The sequence below is a fragment of the Rattus rattus genome, chromosome 2 (genome assembly GCF_011064425.1).
Source record: "Rattus rattus isolate New Zealand chromosome 2, Rrattus_CSIRO_v1, whole genome shotgun sequence".
NCBI lineage: Eukaryota > Metazoa > Chordata > Mammalia > Rodentia > Muridae > Rattus > Rattus rattus.
Genome location: NC_046155.1, coordinates 126,982,090 through 127,003,023, shown reverse-complemented (window position 1 = coordinate 127,003,023; position 20,934 = coordinate 126,982,090). Strand labels below are relative to the sequence as shown.

At 40.2% G+C, this 20,934-nt stretch overlaps 1 protein-coding gene across 1 annotated transcript in view; it reads right to left on the bottom strand.

Annotated features, from left to right (window-relative positions):
* The window catches only part of Chd2 (chromodomain helicase DNA binding protein 2), a 112,270-nt gene that overhangs the window by 64,613 nt on the left and 26,723 nt on the right, over positions 1-20,934 (bottom strand). The window contains exons 4-14 of the mRNA XM_032893412.1: positions 20,625-20,711; positions 18,769-18,830; positions 13,718-13,825; positions 11,078-11,218; positions 9,457-9,590; positions 8,018-8,243; positions 7,086-7,186; positions 6,102-6,146; positions 5,760-5,938; positions 3,893-4,017; positions 747-963 (exon numbers count right to left, since the gene is read on the bottom strand). Coding sequence (XP_032749303.1) covers positions 747-963; positions 3,893-4,017; positions 5,760-5,938; positions 6,102-6,146; positions 7,086-7,186; positions 8,018-8,243; positions 9,457-9,590; positions 11,078-11,218; positions 13,718-13,825; positions 18,769-18,830; positions 20,625-20,711 — 1,425 coding nt within the window. The remainder of the gene's footprint in view (positions 1-746; positions 964-3,892; positions 4,018-5,759; positions 5,939-6,101; positions 6,147-7,085; positions 7,187-8,017; positions 8,244-9,456; positions 9,591-11,077; positions 11,219-13,717; positions 13,826-18,768; positions 18,831-20,624; positions 20,712-20,934) is intronic.

Here is a 20,934-nt window from a genome sequence, read left to right as displayed (position 1 = left end):
ATCACTGAGCTACAACCCTAACCCAAGTCAGACTGTTTGAATGACAGCATTTAATAAAAACAAGTTTGAGTTCTATGGAAATATGTTTGCAGCATTTATCCAAAGTGTTGAAGACTACCAGTGGAATCCCAATGTCCAAAACCCATCTTAAAATAGAAGGGCACAGAGCAAAACTACAGGAGCAGACAGATGTGTGTCTGGGGAGCTGAGGCTCCGGTCCTGCCATTCTATCTGTGTAAAAGCAAGGGTTATACACATGCCCTAGACAGCTATCTTCATGTCAGATAGCTGCCACCATCAGTTGGAAGACTATCATGAGGGTTACAGCACTAACACAAGTACTAGCACACAGTGGGTACTGAAAAAGTCGTTCATTTCTCAAAAACACATTTGCTAAACAAAGACAAATTTACTATGATGCTGAAGTCAACATTTAGTACCAAACAAGATTCCCTAGAAATATATTTCTCTCCCTTATAAGGAAAGGGGATCATAAACATAAAAATCAAATAATTGTAATGCATGCCATTGATCACAGCTCTCATGAGGCTGAAGCAGGAGGAGTGCCACAAGTTAGAGGCCTGCCTGAGCTACATTACATAGTAAGACTCTAGGAGGGAGAGGAAACACAGTACAGTCTTCTAGTACAAGTCTAAGAGCTTACTGATGCATCTGTAAAACCCTAAGTCAGTCTTCAAAGTACACCTCTACCATAATTACACAGCACTTCGACTCTCTCTACGCACCGTGTTCCTGCTCATCAGGTCACCTATGTAAACCACGACGTTAACCTCCGGCGCCCAGATCTCAAACTCTCTCTGCCATGAGGTAAGGGTGGATAAGGGGACAACTATGAGAAAGGGCCCGTAGAGCTGGTGCTGGTGGAACAGGTAGGAGAGAAACGATATGGTCTGGATGGTCTTTCCTAGGCCCATTTCATCAGCAAGGATTACGCTGTTACTTCTGCAGGAAGAAAACAATACAAAGTAATTAGATATTGAGAAAAACACCATGTGCACAAAATACACAGTTCACCATAACCACAAAGAAAAGCATCGGTTTGTACTTTCAATGAATTTCTCCTCATCTTCAGTGACTCATGCCTCCAAAATATGGAAAAAAGCAGAAGACAGAAACAGACCAGGCAATGTATCTGTAAGTACATTCAATATTTAGATTACACAAAGGTTCCCATCTTACATATAAGGCTCTGAATTATATTGTCTTCACTAGGCTATCCCTCTAACAGAAGCATACAGGCAGGTAGCCGTGGATGCATTAATATACAAAGGAATAAACTGGCTATCAGCCTTGCTATTGAACACTAGTCCAACAATGCTGTGCCTCTGCTCAAATTACCTTCTCCATTCCACTGCATTCCGCTGCATTCCTCTTGACTGATCAATACTGTTTTATCAATCTGTTTTATAGACCTACCTGATGCGGGTGTAGAAGGATGGGTTGTATTGCATTGTATGTAGAGCTAGAGACAGAGCCCAAGGCCTTGTACATTCTAGGCAAAGAGGAACTGTTTTAAATATGCCACAGTCAACAAATTCCTAGCCTCACTGCAACTGAATGAGGCCATTCAAGAAAGAGTGTAGGATTCTAAGAGGATTGTTTTGGTTTTGCATTTTTTGTTTTGTGTTCTATGAAGCAGATTTTCACTATGCAGGCTGGGTTGATCAGAGATTTGCAATTCTCCTGCCTCTGATGTAAAGAGCTAATAGTAGAAGATTCTGACCATTGAGCAAGCAGCATCTTGGAAGACTGATGCAAGTGTTCATAGACCAGTACTAGGAAATAAGTGGAATTTTCACATTCCTTTTTTTTTCTAATTGTACAAATATAAAAAGAAAAACAAATGAGGAAAATGACCACAGTTAGAAAAGTATTTTGTGGCTGGAGAGGTGGTTGAGTGGTTAAGAGCACTGACTGCTCTTCCAGAGGTCCCCAGTTCAAATCCCAGCAACCACATGGTGGGTCACAACTATCTGTAATAAGATCTGATGCCCTCTTCTGGTATCTGAAGACAGCTACAGTGTACTTATATATAATAAATAAATAAATCTTTAAAAAAAGAAAACTATGTTTGGGAAATACAAAGTAGCCTATATGGCAGTTAATTAGAGATCTAGTCTGATGTAGTCTGTAAACAATATTACAGGCCAGTGAGTGGCTAAAGGGGAAAGCCATGTGCCATAAAGCCTAACTATTTAAAGACAGTCCCCAGCATCAGGGAGTAGGGAAGTAGGATTCTCTCTTCTCAGTCATGCAAGTATATAAGTACACACAGGTCACATTCACTGTAAGCAAACTTTTTTTTAAAAAATAATAAATAAAAATAGTGCCACAATGTCCACCTTAGCCCAAGGTTTTGAGTTTCCCTCAGTACCAGAACTGTGGGGCTGCCAAGGACCCTCACAACTCTGATATTTGTTGGTTGTTTATGACTTTATGCTTCTCCTGGGTACTGCAGTTCATCTGGGTCCTTCCCAAGCTAAACCCCATTGCCATCTGTTCAGCTTAAGCCCTCAGCGGCTTGCTCTCTTTGGCAGGGGACTCCTCCTGTTTCCCTGTAGACACCAGCTCTCCTTCCCGTTTTCAAAGCCCAAGTCCCTCTTGGCCCAGACTAGTTTTGGAAGGCTCTTGGTGGGTCTCTCCTTCTTTTCTCTTTTTTTTTTTTTAAGATTTGTTTATTTTATGTATGTGAGTACACTGTAGCTGTCTTCAGAAGACAGCATAGGAGCCACTACACATGGTCATGAGCCACCATGTGATTGCTGGGAATTGAACTCAGGACCTCTGGAAGAGCAGTCAATGCTCTCTCAACCATTGAGCCATGTCTCCCACTATCTTTTCTGACCCTTTAACCCAGAAACATGTGCAGGATTTAACTGCAGCTGTTCACCATGTCTCTGGAGGTACACAAATGTCCGTATACTTGCTTACAAGTAGAAGCAGCACAAGACAAAGCCAAGCGAAGGCAAGAGCTGGCAGCTGGACTCACTTCAGGAGCTATGGCTGGTTGATAATCCTTGTCAAGTGGAGCTTAAGGCACATAGACCTGAAGGTGTTTGTACTCTTGTTCCTGTGCCTGGAAAGACACAGCTACGAGAAAGCAGATCAACCCTTCCTGCTCTCAGCTAGACTCACGATACTGGGACTGTATTGCAGCCAAGTTTCTGCGCCTAATGAATTGGTTTGCATGTATATGTGCTTGACTGGTGAACCAGAGTATTAAAAATATTTACTACTAGAAATAGTATTAGCTAGTAATAGTAGCTAGAAAAACAAGGCATTTAATTTACCAAAATCATAAACAGATGTCTTTTAGTTAAAGGTCAATTTGGGGAGCATACTGAGTCCTAGGGCAAGCCAGAACTACACTGAGAAACTACCTCAAACAAACAAACAAAACATGCTAATTAAGGACTACGTAGCAAATACTGTGCAACTCTGAACAAACCTCATGCTATCTTTGCTCCTAAGCACCCCAATTATAAAATAAAAGAGCTAGCCCATACAATCTCTTTAATGTCGTCTAAGTTCTTAGTTCCCAATACCCATGCGATAGCTCACAAGCAGGTCCAAGATATCAATGCCCTCCTTCTGGCCTCTTTAGGTACATGGTACACAAGTGGTACACAGACATACAAACAGGAAAATACCCATACACTTAAATAAAAATGTTTTTAAAACTGTGTGCGGGAAAAGTCTGCTGTCAGCAGTGAAGGAAGCTCTGACATGAGGTATCACATAATGAATGACAGAGGAATCACGCCTCCCTTGAATCACTCAAACCCTCCAAGCCTAAACTGCCTACACTTAGCTCTTAGGATAATAATAAGCCAAACACAACAGAGAAAATCTAACCATATTCTCTACCTACTTGCACCAGGAGTGAGCAAGCCAGTTGAGACCCTCCAGCTGATAGTCTCGGAGCTCCAGATTCTCTCCTCCTAAGTATGCTGGTTGCTTCTTCAAAGCTACAAACCGTGGTCTTTGCTTTAGTGCCTGGGAAACAAAAATTAACAAAGGCTAAGTCTTAGAACATTTTTGCTTGATCTTAAACTACAATACTAGCCATAGTTCAGGTATGAACTGTCGCCTTACCTCACCCTTCCTATTCTGTTCCCAGAGTTGATCCTAAAATAAAGTATTTTTAAATATATTCTTTTTCTGACATAAATCTGTGAACATTAATTTGCTCTTAATTTGTTCATCCTTTACTGTGTGACAGAGTTACCTTGATGTCACCTTTTCTAAAGAATACAGCAAACTCTGGAAGTCTTATTAAGTGTATGACATGAATGTATTGCTGGCATGTATGTATGTGCAGCACATGTGGGCTTAGTACCTGAGGTGATCAGAAGAGAGTGGCGGGTCCCCTGGGACTGCACCCTGGGACTAGACAGTCATGAGCTGCTATGTGGGCATTGGGAACGGAAGCTCAGTCTTCTGCAAAAGCAACAACTGTCCTTAAGTCTACCCCTCAGGCTCCAGGACACTGTCTCATTCGTTATTAAGCACAACTACAGTTTCTAAGGGGTGGAGGAAATGTAAGCACTGGCTGTTTTCCTCAGGAAACCTCTTCCAGGCCCACTGGAGCCACATCTCCACCTCTGTTCTATGCTGACCATGGCCTCTGCATCGCAATCCTGAGCAGCAGTCACACGCTGGCTTCCACAGACGGGAAGGAGTTCATGTTATTAACATGAACTTCCTTCCACTTCTCTAAGATACAGGCCAAGGAACCAGGCATATTTCTAGACTTCAGCAAATTCCATGAGAAGACTTGTACAATCAATCTAACAATAAAAAGCTTGTATATTCAGTTTCTAATTTAAAATTCAGAGACATCTTTCCTGTCTGTTTTAAAGTATCTAGTTTCAAATATTTCTCACAATATAGCTAATTACAAAGTATCAAATTATAGAAACCAGGAAAAAAAAAGTGTGTGTGTGTGTGTGTGTGTGTGTGTGTGTGTGTGTGTCTGTATGTGTGTTACTGAAGTAGACCACATGCATAAGGATGTTCCAGGTGAGAAGATGGCACTGAATCTCTGAGAACAGGAGTCACAGGCAGCTGCAAACCACAACCTAGGTGCTGTGAACTTAATTCAGGTCTTCTCCAAGAGCAGTGAGCATTCGTCATCTCTGAACCCTCTCTCCAGCCTCTCATCCTCTACTTTCGCTTTCTTTCTTTTTCCTTTGAGACAAGTCATGTATAAACTAGGGTGGCCTTGAACTCACTACACGGCCAAGGACGACCTTTAATCTCTGATTCCTCTGCCTCCACCTCCTGAAGCCTGGGATTACAGGCATGCCCAGTGATGCTCAGTTTTGTCTGGTGCTAAGCAATCAAACTCAAGGACTGCACATGCAGGCACACTCTACTCTCTGGGCAAATTCAACAGCCCATGCCATAATTATTTATATTTAATGTAACTTTTAATCATCATTGACTCTTGTTGTATTTTTATTTCTACACATGTGCCCAACTAACCCTTTGGTTACCACACTTTTCCACAAAAACAATATAAAAGTAGGCTGGGGATGGTGGTGCATGCCTTTAATTCCAGCACTGGAGATGCAGAAATAAATGGATCTCCATGAGTTCGAGGACAACTTGGTCTACATAGTGAATTCCCAGACAGCAGAGTAACATCATAGAGATATCCTGTCTCAAAACAAACAGAAAATAAATAAATAAAAATATAAAAAAAATAAAATCACAAAATTCGACAATCCGCAAACCTTGCATTCTCTTGTGGGAATGGTTTTAGAGTTGTTTCGACTGTGGAAGCTGTCGATACAACTCTGGAATTTCTTTCCAATCAAGGCTTCGTCTTCCCAGCTGCACTCTGAGTAGGGCAGTCCCATCCACTTGCACAGATATTCAGGCTCATTTGAAGGTGCTGGCTTCCGACTGTGAGCTAGATCATGAATAAAAAAGTATCAGACAATGTCAAATTGTAAGTAGAAAGTGATTTCTTTTTTAATGTAACCAATGACTACCATGTGTCAAAAGTATAAACAATCCGCAAAATGCAAAATGCTCATTTTGAACATTTACTAAAAGTCAGAAGCGCTGCTCACCTGGAAAATCTGTTTGGCCCAGTGCAGATTTACTTGTTTTCACAGCTAAGCAAATACAAAATCAGACAGACAGTTAGAAACATGCCTAAAAGGAAAAGACACAGACTGTACAAGCACGGGGCTAGAGACGTTGCTCAGAGGCTAAGAGCACTAGCTGCTTTCCCAAAAGACTCGGGTTCAATTCCCAGAAACCCACCATATGGCAGCTCGCAACTGTCTGCTACTCTAGTACCAGGCAGGGGCTTTGAAGCCCTCTTCTGGCCTCCTCATGAACCAAGTATGCACAGCTATACATAAAGGCAAAACACCCACACACATAAAAAAGTAAATTAAAAAGCTTCCCTGCAAGTATGTGCTCATTTATCTTATGTTTACAAAGAAGCTTGTTCTACATGGCTGCCACACCTCATCCTATTACTGTTACCTCTCAATTAAAATGTCACTGAACGAGACACAAAGCCCCTCTAATTCTCTCCTGAGGCCACCTCATCAGACCTGTTCTGCCAACAGTTACTTCCTCTGTCCATTTCACTGATAACAGCTAGCCCTACTCACAAATCCAAAACTAGTATTCCATGTCAATCACCTATTTCTACTGCAGCAATACTCAGACCTGGAGACTGTGCTGAACACATGTGGCAGCCCTCAAATAATGCTTGTCCCTTAGTGACAACAATTACCAACCTAAGCATTTGATTTCAACTCTAAAATCAGGTATTCCCTTGGCCCCTTCATTTCGGTGAATGGGACTCATATTCTCTTAGGAAACCTTGGAACCAACATCCGTGACATTCCTGTCTCTCATCCCCCACACTCAAACCCACAGGCAATAATTACTAGCTCTCCCTTCAAAATAAATGCAGGCCTTTGTTTAGTCACAAAAAGTAAAACTGCAAACTCATTTTATAAATTTATATTCTCTTAAAGCCAAAGGTCATTTTCTCCAAGTTTACATAGAACTACAGTAAGTTTTCATGGACTTACCTATTATTCTTTCTACTATCTGATACTGTTTATTCAACTCTGATGCCAGCTCCTGTTGGCAATTGAAATATTCAACATCTTCAGGAGAAACTTTCCCTAACCTAGACAGAAGATCAAAAATAGCATATACCAGTTAGAATTTGAGATCTCTACATAGGAATGAGAGCAAACATTCTAAGTACAAATGTAAAATTATATAAGTCTATGTGTCTCTCTGGTAATCGTCATTTCTGCAAATTATATTAAAACCAAGAATAATTTCAAGCATATCAGAATTCAGAGGGTTCTAGATTATTAAATTTCACATAAGTCTCAATCCCAGTCTAATCAAAGAAAATAACAAAAATGGGGCTGGAGAGATGGCTCAGTGGTTAAGAGCACTGACTGCTCTTCCCGAGGTCCTGAGTTCAAATCCCAGCAACCAATGGTGGCTCACAACCATCTGCAATGAAATCCGATGTCCTCATCTGCTGTGTCTGAAGAAAGCAACAGTGTACTCACATACACAGAATAAATAAATCTTTAAAAGAAAATAACAAAATGTTCTTGAGATTGGCTCTATATTTGTCTATCTAAGTTCAAGTCACTGATTCACTTACAGTTACTCTCTCTCTGACTCACTTTGCCCATCTACAAATCAGGTAAAAAAGAAAAAGAAAAAAACTCACAATCTTATTGTCAAGATCAAACATACTAAAGAAAGAAAATATAGGAAATGTTCAGTGAGCTAGATGGTCTTATTAAATCTGAAATTTTAGTAGCTGTATATGAAAACATCTCCAACTAAAAACAGAACCATAGACTAGTCAGTGTTCCTTGATCAGATTGATCAAGGCAAAATTTGCAATCCTAGATAGCTGTGTTCTCCACACATTTAAAACCTCCCTTCCCTTCGATTGGAAACACCGCTTAATCTGCAGCAGGCAACACACCATTGCTTAATCTCGTCCTCTTTCTTCTTGAAATTCTCCAGTTTTTTTAGGCCCTTTACTTTCTGTTGTTGTAAGGATTCTTCACTCTCCCACGTGCTGTGAATATACGACCAGCCCTTCCACTTGATAAGGTATTGGATTTCACCTTCTTCCCTCTCCGTGTCAAAGTCACCGCTAGGATCTCCATTAGCTTCAACAGCATACACAGTGGTAGACGCTCCAGTGGCTGCAAAAGGATCCAAGTCAACTTTGAAGAAAATGTTAAGAAACCAGGCAATGAAAGATTCCCAATTATGCAACTGCCAGGAAGAATCTCTTCTTCAATATACCAAATGTTTTTACTTACAATAAGCAGTCAACTTACTGTACAATTACACTTATTACAATAAGTCAATTACAACACAGGATGGACTCAGTCCTTTTAAATATCTGAAGGTAATACTATTTTCCTTAAAGCATGTGCAAACTTGCAGGTGGACACACAGTCCTCTACCCAAACAACAAACAACAAAACAGCAGCGCCCTTTTCTTAGTCCTGACTGACTCAAAAGGCAAATCTCTTCCTCTAAGAATAGAGTAAGAAATCAAAATACCCTGTTCTTACCCTCCCAAAGCTGTTAACTATCTTACCCTCAAATAACAAACTGGGAGTCGGGGACATGGTTAGTTGGGCAAGGTACCAGGTTCCTAGTCAACTCTACATATATTCAAGACTGAATTTCAAAAACAAATGGGGTGGAGCAGGAAAAGGACCATTATGCTTGCTTTTATCTTCTTGCAGTCTGAGGACTGAACTAGGCAAGTGCTGTCACTGACCTATATTCCCAACCCTCCTTATGAAACAGATATTTTAGAACAACTTAAGCAATAGGATTTTTTCAAAACTTTCACTATGACCCAAATATGTCTGTGATGAGTCTGGTAATTTTACAAGGTATTTATTCAAAACCAAACAACTAAACGCAGATTTGCTCTATGTTAATGAGCAAGTACTTGTGCTTTATCAATATAGTATATACTATTTAACTAAATTAAAATTTAGACACTGAAAACATTCTTCTGTCTCTAGCTCTGAAATAAGTCAGGATAATTTCTACAATTCAAAATGCTAGTGTGGACTAAGTTTATCATATTGAGGAATATGTAAAATATTGGATTTTTGAATATATATATATACATGCACAAATTTGTGGGCTACAGATGCAACCAGTTGGTACAGTGCTTGGCAAGCATCACCCAGGGCTGACTCAACTCCCCAGCACCACTCATACTGAAAATGGTGGTGCACAACTGTAATCCCAGAACTTGGGAGGTAGAGACAGGAAGATTAGGAGTTCAAGGTCATCCTTGTCTATATCAAGTTAGAGGCCAGTCACGGCTACCAGAGACCCTGTCTCAAAAATCCAAAGTTGAGTAATTTGCTCCCCAAAGACACAAACCTCCTTTCTTTCCCAGTCTTGAATCTAAGACCTTTTCAATAGTTTCACTATTATCTTGCTGTTCATCAACTCCTTCTCCAGTCATTTCAATGAGATCATCTGAATCAGTCTCAAAGTCATCATCTTCTTTGTAACTGTGTGAGAAATAATGCTGCATGAGTAAGAGACTGCACCTTCAGCGCTAAGCATCTCTACAGAGTAGCACTGTAATAGGAACCACACACTTTGACTCTAACAAGGTATTTACAGATTGAGTCAGCGGACTCAATACCTATTTGCACCCCATCTCAAGCCCTGACGCATGCCCACAGATAAACTCACGAGTAGCTCACACTATATGAATAAGCTAGATATAGGAAGCTACAAGAATAATCTTTACTTAGTATAGAGTAACTACTATGTAAATTATAACAAAAAAGAAAGTTCATAAAAGGAAAATTGCTATTATTTCAGACAAAAGGAAAATATTCCTGAAGATCAATGTTTCCTTCAATCATGCAATTTTATCTCCCAATAACAAGAAAATGAACTTAATTTAAATTAGCCCAAAGAGTTGAGAATTTTCAGTCACACCTATGAATTATAAATATAAAATGTATTTGACCATGACGATCCCAGAAATGAAGGCAGAGAAACAGCCTAAGGCTGGTCTAAGCTATACAGTAAATTTCAGGATAGCCTTGATGACATAGTTCCAGACTAGCCTGAACTACCTCAAAAACATAGAAAGAAAGCAAACAAACAAACAAAAAACCTTTACGACACATGAACAATAAATACAAGAGGCACTGCTCACTCGCATTTGCCTCAAATAAGCAAGATCCCGGGTTTAGTCTCCAACACAACAAAATAATTATAGAAAAACATAATTCTAGATATAACATAGTAAGAAAATGAGGTAAGCTAAATACCAGCACATTAAAACCCTAGTTCTATATTTAACTATCAATTGAAAGCATCGGGCAAGTAATTAGTATCTCTAGGACTCAGCTTCACATCTCTAAGAAGGCCTAAGGGAGCATGTATATGCTCTGAGAGTAAATGTACTTCACATTCTCTAGATTAAACAAAACAATTAGCTCAATATATCTATACCTTTTTTCACCACCAACTAATGCCTCATATGCTGTTACTAATGTTTAATAGTATGATTATATCCAAATGTCAAAAGATACAATGAGACTCAAGAGTAATTCAGAAGTGAAAATACAATCCAAACATTGTTCCTCAAACATTAGAAAGATGGTCAGTAGGACAGGATATAACCTTGAGGCAGTTGAAAGTGCGCTGTGGTACTCTCGCTCTCCACTGGGCTAACACCCATTTTCCCCATGGATGGCTACATTCTGAAAGCAGCTTTAACTTATGTTATTTTTGGTTTTTTGAGACAAGGTCTCACTGTACAGCTCTGGCCTTTCTGGAACAAGCTATATAGACCAGGCTAGCATCAAACTCACAGAGATCCACCTGCCTCTGCCTCCCAAGTGCTGAGATCTAAGGTGTGCGCCACCCTCAGGCTGATGTTCTTACCTGTCCATCACATCATCTGACACTTGAAAGAACCAAGCTCTAAACATCTGCATCATCACCATCAATGGAGAACTTCCAAGGCACAACTGACCTCACATTTTTAGCAGCTCTTCGTCGAGTCTGCCTTTTGGGAGCTTCATCATCGTCGTCATCATCATCTGAAGACTCTTGTTTTTTCCTCTTTCCACGCTGAATCTTAGGTTGCTTTTTAACTTGAGGTTTGGGCACTGTTCTAAAATGAACAGAGGGAAAAAAAATGGCAAAGCTTTTATCCTGTCACTTGGTAACTACTTCAAATGTACATAATGGCACCCCTAGGGCAGTGGCAAATACAAATAATTTACTAAAGGGAGGCAGGCATAGGATCAGACCTGGAATTTTAGAATTCGTGAGGTAATCATGATCGTGTTTAGGAGTTCAAAGTCACCTTCCACTACATAATACTCTCAGAAAAACCAGGGGGAAAAGGTAAGGTACAATCACAGTGATGTGCTTCTCCTACCTAATGAAACCCTAAGACAAAAAAACAGGACTCAGTAAATAATGGGCACATATCTAGCATGACACTTAAATCTTGAGAGCTTAAACTCAGTGGGGAAAGAAAACACAGGCTTTCCCTGGAAGGGGACTAGACCAGGGGTTGGCAAATTTTTCTGTAAATGGCTAGAGAGGAAATATCTTAGATTTTATTGACCAGACAACAAATCTGGGCCACTGTCTAAGTACTTATGCAAATAGAAGACACATATTTGTCATAACATTTTTATGGACAAAATTCAAAACAAAGACACAGTATGCTTTGGTGATAGAATTCTTCTGGACAGAATAATGTTTCACATAATTAGGATTCAAATTTTGTACTATTCTCAAAGTATACATGATAAATGTCCATCCATTAAAAACTATCAGCCTTCAGGCCATTTAAAAAGTAGGGCTGGCGGGGGGGGGGGTGTTGAACACTGAGAGAAGGTATATTTGGTAGACTGGGGAGATGGTTCTGTCTGTAAAGTGTTGCCACACAAGCATGATGAGCTGAGTTCCATTCCTACAGTCTACAGATGAAGCCAGGCACAGTAGGTGCACTTATAATCTCAGCACTAGAGAGGCAGCGACAGGAAAACATTCAGGGCTAGGCTGGGACTGGACTGGGGCTGGGCTCAACTAATCACTGAGCCAGGGTCTAGGGAGAGATTCTGCCTCAAAAACAAAGAGGGATAGCTCCTAAGTTGACCTCTAGTCAATCGACATACACACATACAGCACACACACTCACATGCACCCATGGACACAAATGTCCCCCCACCCACCCAAATCCCCCCCCCACACACACACACACACATCAAAAGCAAAAATAAGAAGTTAAATTTTTTGGAAGTCTTGACTTTGTGGCTAACATGATCTATATAGATTGCTCTAGAAAGGACAGGGCTACACACACAGTGCTTTTAGAATCTAAAACTGCTTTTACAATCTACCCATCCCTGGGAAGGTGAGTAACAATAGCTCACATCTAACTGCTTCAAGATCACATCCTGACCTAATGGCTATATTTCTAATGTTTCAGAACAATGTCTGAATACTACTTTCACTTCTGAATTGCTCAAGTATCATGGTAAATTTCTTCTGCCTTCTTATGTTATCATCATTTGCCATGTTTGATCAAAAATTACCAAACCTGTTGCCTTCTCAGCCTATGCCCATGTCTATATAATTAACTGTTCGCCTAGTGTTCTGGACATTCTGCATATAGGATAATAAACTCTAAATATAGTTTTGATCAGAAAGAAGAGTATTTTCACAGTCATACTTAAAAGTCAGTTCTCAACAGGAATGGTGGTACATGCCTTGAATCCAACACTCAGGTAGCAGAGGCAAGGAGATCTGAGTTCAATGCCAGTCTGGTCTACATAAAGTCCCAGGACAGCCAGGACTAAATAGAAGAAACCCTGCCTCAAAAAGCCAAAAAGCAAGGGGTTGGGGGATTTAGCTCAGTGGTAGAGCGCTTGCCTAGGCAAGCACAAGGCCCTGGTTGGTCCCCAGCTCCGGAAAAAAGAAAAGGAAAAAAAAAAAAAAAAAAGTAAATAAATAAAACAAGCAAGAGGGCTGAAGAGATGGTTCAGAGAGTCGGAGCACTGGCTGCTCGTCCAGAGGTTCTGAGTTCAATTTCTAGCACCCAAATGGTAACTCACAACTATCTATAATGAGATCTGGTACCCTCTTCTAGCCTGCAGGTATACATGCAGGCAGAATACTGTATGCATAATAAATAAATTTAAAAAAAAAAATCAAGCAAAGAATTAGTTCTCCCCAAAAGAATGTATAACCTGGACACACAAAAAGCAGAAAATATAGCTGCATATACCACACACCCTAGACTGTCACAGAAAAGCAAAAGAGCAAAGACCAATGATCAGAGCCCATGATACACATACATGATAATGCAATGAGGAAATCCATTAGTTTGTGTAATTAGTCACGTCAACAATCAATACATAAAGAGGAAAAATGTATGTCCAGTCAGAACTGCATCCATGCACTCGAAAGTGATCTCAGCAGCCCAGTCACTTAGACACTTGGTAAAGTTTCAGGCTGGCACAAGGAAAGCAGACATCCAAATCCTAAGCAGCACAAATTGTCTTGACCTAGGGCTCTGGCTCCAGTGATTTCCTCCTTCCCTGAGATCCACAGTAAGCTCAGCTAGAAGCAGAGACTGGGCAGGCAAGCAGCATACCTTCTAGGGATGGGTCTTCTAGCTTTTACTTTCTTTTGCTCTGCCTCACTCTCTGCACTGCTTCCCTGTTCCTGATCGTCTTCTGAGGGGTCCTGCTTCCATTTTTCTCTGTGATCAAAAGCAAAACAAAATAATGTTTTTCTATAAGAATTCTTAACCTAAACAATCTCAAAAAGACAAATTCCAAAGTCATTTTCTGAAACACAGAATGTGTGTGCTTTAGATACTATACTAGAAGATATATTTAAGGTCAACTTAAACTTGTGTTTTTGTCATTCTTTCTGATTTATATACCATCTATTTCTAGTTTAACTCTGGTAGCAAATGTAAATGGAAACAATGAGTATAATTTTCAAGCCACCTTTTCTGGAAGAGTAAATGCTGCTCCCATTCTATTTTGTTCCTGATTCTGTCACTACCAAGCCTAAGTCCACAGTAAGTTTTACACCAAAGGTTCCCAAGCTTTGGCATGCACCAGAACTAGCAAAAGAGTTTGTTTCTGATTCAAGGGCTGTCAATCATGAAAGCTCTGAATTCTAACAGCTTAACGCACGGTGCTGATATTGAGTATAAATGTATTTTGAAATGGGAGGGAGCACCAGCCCCCAACACTTGGGCTTGTCCAGTTAGGTATGGTTGGGTTTGGCTGAGCTTAGTCTTCCTTTGAGCTCCGCCACCAACCTACATGAAATGCTTCAAGTCTTTAGAACATAACTAAGAAAACAGTCCCTGAATTTTTTTTTTCAGTGTTGAACTTACCACCCAATTAAGTAATCTGTTCTGTTTAAGACTTAGTTTTTAGTCATTAGTTGATACGGGAAGTGTTCTTTTGTTCCTTGAGATCTTACAAGGCTTAAAAGAGCCATTACCTATCGGTATGCTTTTATCTCTAAGACCTTTAGTTTTTTAAAGGCTAACCAGGACAGCACAGGGACTTAGCTCATTTCTCACCTGTAGTAAACATAGTATGGGATAGCTACGGGGCATGAAAGACATAGGAAAGACCTGATAGGGACATGCTTGAGTTTCCTCCATAAACAAAACCCATGGGTTCCCTTTACAGAGGTCATAACAAAGATGCCTGGTGCAGAACTGCCAAGTCAAATTAATTTTCTTCATAGAACAAGAAAAACAGTACTGTCTTGTTCCCAAAAGGGGTAGATGCCTGGGGCCCTTCCTAACAGCTGCCAAGAGTTACTGACTAGTTACTACTACAACTAGTTCTGCTCCACCTGAATTAGTCAAAGTTGGGAGAGGAGAATCTACCCTTTCATGAAACGGAAATGCACAACGTACTTTCATGTACATTGTTCAGATTCTATCAGCAGTGTATGTCCTTGACTCCTTGCACAGAGATGAACACAAAGGCTGGTAAATAAAAATGGCCTTGGTTAAATAAAGAAGCTAACTAATGAAGGAGAGCTATCAGTTTTTCAGTCAGCTATGCCCGGTACTTTTAGATGGAGACTAGCTTAGAAAGCCCTGTTACTGGTTTCTACCTATCAGTCTTTCTTTAAACCAAAGACTTTCCTGTATCTATCCATCTCTGGTATTTAGCTGCTTCTGCTTACTTGAGGTCTAGTATAAAACCTTGCTAAAGAATATAAAGAAAACAGACATGATATAAAGAAAACAGAATAAGGCAGGACAGTGACGAGTTTAACACCAACCTTGAAAAACAAAAAAAAGGGCATCTAAATAATAGAAGGTGCTTGCCAAGAAGACAGAAGAGTAAGGTGAACCCAACCCTTGGGAAATTGGCATGTGAGTATGCACTCTGCCCAGGACGCAGAGCAAGTCTTTTAATACTCCAAAGGAACTCAACAGTCATGCAGTAAAAAAAAAAAAAAAAAAAAAGGCCTCACAGGAACAAGTCTAAAAACCATTTGCAATTAAGAACCATGTAATCTGAATCATGTAATATGAACTAGCACTATTAGTGAGACCCACTACAAAGAATACAGCAAACTAAAAGTGGAACAGAGAAAGTGTGTGTTGAGGCCATAGGATGGTAGTCAAATTAAAAATGTATACACGACCACAAGAACTTGGGCTCTTCCAACCTAAGAATGTAAAAGGAAACAAACATATCAAATCAACTGGTCTTAAGTCCAGTGAGATGCTCTTCCTGGGAGACTAAGCTGCTTGCAGGCACAGCAAACCCTCACACCTACTTTTCTCAATCATAACCCATAGAAGACTGTTAAAAGACCTAGAACAAACTGCAGCCAAGCTTACACATTACAGAATATAGGGACAACTAGAGGTTCAGATGTTTCAAATTGGCCACATTATGTTTTAATTTCCAAGAACAAGAATAAAAGAGAATTATTTCATTTGGTTTGGTTTTTCTGAAACAGAGACCCACTATACAGCTCTGCCTGGCTTGGAACTCATTGTGTAGACAATGCTAGCCTTGAACTGCCAAAATATATCTGCTTCCTTCTGCCTCTTCCTTCTGCCTCTTCCTTCTGCCTCTGCCTCTGCCTCTTCCTTCTGCCTCTGCCTCTGCCTCTGCCCTCGGCCCTCTGCCCTCGGCCCTCTGCCCTCTGCCCTCTGGCCTCTGGCCTCTGGCCTCTGGCCTCTGCCTCTGCCTCTTCCTCTGCTTCCCAAAAGCTGGGATCACAGGTGTTTACTACCATACCCAATAGGAGAAAGAAAGATCAGCTATCTGTGGAGATCATCAACTGGAGTAATCATCAACTTCCGAATATTGCCCCCATCCTAACACACAGCTCTTGAACAAATAAAAGTGCTCATTTCTGATAGGAAGCCAACTTAAAAGAAACTTCCTAAAGGAGACACCCCATCACCCATATACTGCAAGTGACACTGCAGTGGCCTAGCTCAGAAATTCAGAAGACTTGCTGCTCTCCTAGAGGACCTGAGTTTGGTCCCAGCACCCACAGAGGTTCCCAACCATTCCCAACTGTAGCTCCAGGGAGGTGCACACTCTCTTCTGAACTCTAAGGACAGCAGGCATACACATGTGCAGAAAGGCAAAACACCCATACAACATTAACAAATTTAAAAGATAAAAAGAGACAAGAACTTAATTAAAAACTACTTCATTTATCAAAAAGAAACTTGTATTTTGATCTAGCGTAAGCTGTCAAAAGAATCTTTGCCAAATTTTGGGAACTATGGGAAAAAACTACCAAAATTTAGCTACTAAGACTCCAAAGTAAACACATGCTCATGCAACAGAAGTGCAAAGGAAGCCTCCTAAGACGCCCCAGCCTGCGTCTCCAAGTGAGCATTTCAAACACAGAGGAACTGGGCATATTCAAGCAAGACAAGATCCAACCTGCTCTACTATGTGCATTTCAGGTAACTACTTAGTTAAGTGCATGCAGGGTTTTTACTACTGTTTTGGAGATGAATAAATGGGTTTAAGAAATTCAAATCTGCCTACTAATCACAGATCATGTAACTAGAGACCCTGGTGGAAAGTCCCCCCACCCCCACCCCGAACTGATTGATGACATACAAAGTTCTGGATACTGACATTTTTCCAAAAGGCTCTACAAAATTAATACAGCTAAGGAACAGAAACCATGGAAATAGGGGGGTTTGGGGGTTGGTGTGTTACTTAGTAATAATTTTTGATTCACTGGTTTTCTTTTTTAACAGTGAACAATCTAGGTATAGAGGGACTGTCTTATAATCCTGCCACTTGGAAAGCAAAGGCAGGAGGCTCCGTCTTGTCTATGATAGTGATACCCTTGTCTCAAAAATATAAATAATAAATAAGAACAATATGTCACATTCCTTTCGTCTCAACAACAGGAAGGCCTTAAGTTTGAGGCTAGCCTGGGCAGTAAAACAAGACCTTGCATCAAAAATAATAAATATAAAAAGTAACCATCCTGAAGCCAGGGAAGCACACTTTGTAATCCCAGCACAGGGAAGATCTGCCAGTTCACCCCAAGACTGAGCTACACCATGCGCTCACAGCAAGGCCTGTGCTTCTGGCAAGGATGAGACTCTGAACCTGGAGAGACGGCTCAGAGGTTAAGAAAGAGCACTGTCTAACCTTCCAGAGGTCCTGAGTCCCCAGCAACCACAAGGGGGCTCACAACCATCTGTAATGTGATATGATACCCTCTTCTGGCATGTAGGTATACATGCAGATAGAGCTCTCATAAAATAAATAAAATAAATCTTTAAAAAAAAAAGAGAGAATGTCTTAAAAAAAATCTTTGTGGGGGGGTGGGGGTGGTTTATACACCTGTAATTCCAGAATTTGGAAAAGAGGCATAAAGACCAAGAGTTTAAGGTCATCCTCAGCTCAGCTACACAATAAGACCAAGGCCTACCTATGGCACTTGAGGTCCTGTGTCAAAATAAAAAAATAAGACCCAAGAGATGGTTCAACAGATAAAGGTGTACACCTCCAAGCATGATAACCTGCATTCCATCCACAAACCTACATGAAAGATGCCCACAAGCTGTTCCCTGACCTCCACATGCACACTCACACATATACACACACATACAAAAATAAAGGCTTTTTTAAATTTAATTGTAAGAAAATAATTTCCTTAATTAATGAGCACAGAACTAAGGCTTTCGCTCATTGGTAGATGCTTGCCTATAGCATATTAAAGGCTTTATATTCAATCTCTAATGCTGCAAAAAAATAATGAACAGAATATAGTTTGTTATAAAATATTTTAACTCTAAGCTCAAGAATTAAAAGCTTCTGGTCTACAAACTGCAATCTTAGAATTATATGAAAACAGTATGTATTTCATAACAAAATGGGTGCCCAAACAATATGAATCTTACCATATCAACGTGAGATTGGCCAAATTAAATCTGCTCCATACTTAGCAAGAATACAATGTCTACTTTAGTATTTGCTTACTTTTAAGAAAAAAAATTAACTGAGTTAATTGGGCTATGAGAACTTAAGCCGGAGGTGGAGCTCTAACAAACTTAAACTGAGAATCTTGAGACCTGGGACAGACAGAACACAAAGACTGTCCCATAAATGCAGACAAGTTTGAAATGGTCAGATAAGGTCATTTCACCCATGAAAGACTTACTGTTTTTTCAGCTGCCTCTGGCCTCTTCTTTTCGGACTCCCACTCTCAGACCCGCTACTTGCCTTCAGTGTGGGAGGGGGAGAAATGATTAGACTTTAATTCACAGGGAGACTTTAGACAGAAAATCAGTGTCTCTTTCTCATGTCTACACTTCAGAGTCATCTAAAACAGCAGTATCAAATACAAATACTACCCATATATGTTCTGAACCTATCTGTACAACACAGTGAGCCAGCCACACATAGGAACTGAGCACTTGACATGTGCATACTAGGGCTGAGAAATACATTTTAAACTGTACATGATTCTAAATCAGGGCTGGAGACATGGCTCAGCGGTTAAGAGCACTGACTGCTCTTCCAGAGGTCCTGAGTTCAATTCCTAGCAACCACATGGTGGTTCACAACCATCTGCAACACAATCTGATTCCCTCTTCTGGTGTGTCTGAAGAGAGTGACATGGTACTCACATATAAAATAAATAAAATCTTTAAAAAAAAAATTTAAAAGTCGCATGTGCTAGCAGTAACTATACAAGTCATTGTAGATCTAACAATGCATAAAAAATACCAAATTTAGTGAATGTGCCTTAAAGGCACTGCCTACTGACTTATTTACTTTAGACTCAATTAATGAGCATCAGAAATCATGAATGAAGAGCTAAGAGCACTAAGCCAAGGAAGGATTATAGTCATGGACAGTGTGACAGCATCTTTCCCCAAATAAACCAAAGTGGCATTGTTCCTACTGCTGTTAGTCTTGGGTCCAACCAAGGATGTATTGATTATATAAAACAGGAGCGGTATACACATGTAACTGGATATAAGGAATATGGTTCAGTGGTCTGGGAACTATGGGAGGAGCACATGCACACCAGCTCAGAAGTCACTCAGAACTCAAACAGCATAAACATGAAGGTGTTGGCGTGACTTGATGTTCAGAGGACACTTACTAAAACCTGTACCTAATTCCCCAACATTTGGCTATCAATGCATAGCTTCCATCAGAAGAATGTCACATAGCTAAGAATAGCAAAATCCTCCTAAGGCAGAAAGAGGACATTTCACTAAGACAGAGGAAGAGTAGCCCTTCAGAATTTACAAATCTAAATGGAGAGATTTCACAAAACAATGACACAATCCAGGAAGTATGAAACAAGTCTGACTCTAAAGATGTGAGAACCCAACACACAATACTGGCTTTAAAAATCATGTGTGATGGAGGTAAGATAGGGTGCTTGCTTAGCATGCTCAAGAATCAAGGTTCTGGGGGTTGGGGATTTAGCTCAGTGGTAGAGCGCTTGCCTAGGAAGCACAAGGCCCTGGGTTCGGTCCCCAGCTCCAAAAAAAAGAACCAAAAAAAAAAAAAAAAAGAATCAAGGTTCTGCCCCATCACTAAAACAAAGTACTCCATCTCTCACAGTTAGAACAGAAAATGAATATATTAGAAACTAATTTTCTAACCCACAGTACAATCGAGACGGAAAAATAAAGCTTACATGAATACATTAAACACTCCCCTTTCCTTTCTCTGGAGTAAATCCAAACCACTCCCATATCCATTTGTTCAGCAGGTAAGTTGTTCACTTAAAACAAAATGCTAGGTGTCTAAAGCAAACTTACCACAATCAGTTACACTCAAGTTCAAGTTCTGATTCAAAGCTTGTAACACCATAAATACAGGATTAAAACATTAATTATTTGGTAAGTATTTACTTCTTGCTCTACTTATAGACTCACGGAAAGGTCCAATCAGAGGCCACACCTGGAGCTGTCTCTTTACTAGTAGAACACAGCAGTCACAGATGAGGTGAAAAGGGGAAGTGAAGCGCACCCCCTTGAATACTTCTTTTCTTACCTCTTCCTTAATATTAAATCGTGATGGTTCTTGTCTGCTCCGATTTGACCTCCTAACCCCATAAACATCAGGATATTCTTCCCACATCTGCAAAATGAAGAGACTGCACATGAGTCCTTTCCCTAACACCACTCACTATTTTCATTATCAGAATATTTATTTCTTATCAAACAGAATCCTGTAAAGTCAAAGGGCTGTTTTGCTACGTTTGGGAGAAAGTTAAGCAGTATCCTTTCAAAAGAATAAGTACTATCCTAATGAAGAAAGTTTAACAAAGCCTCCACTGCAATTAACACTATCCCCAACACTG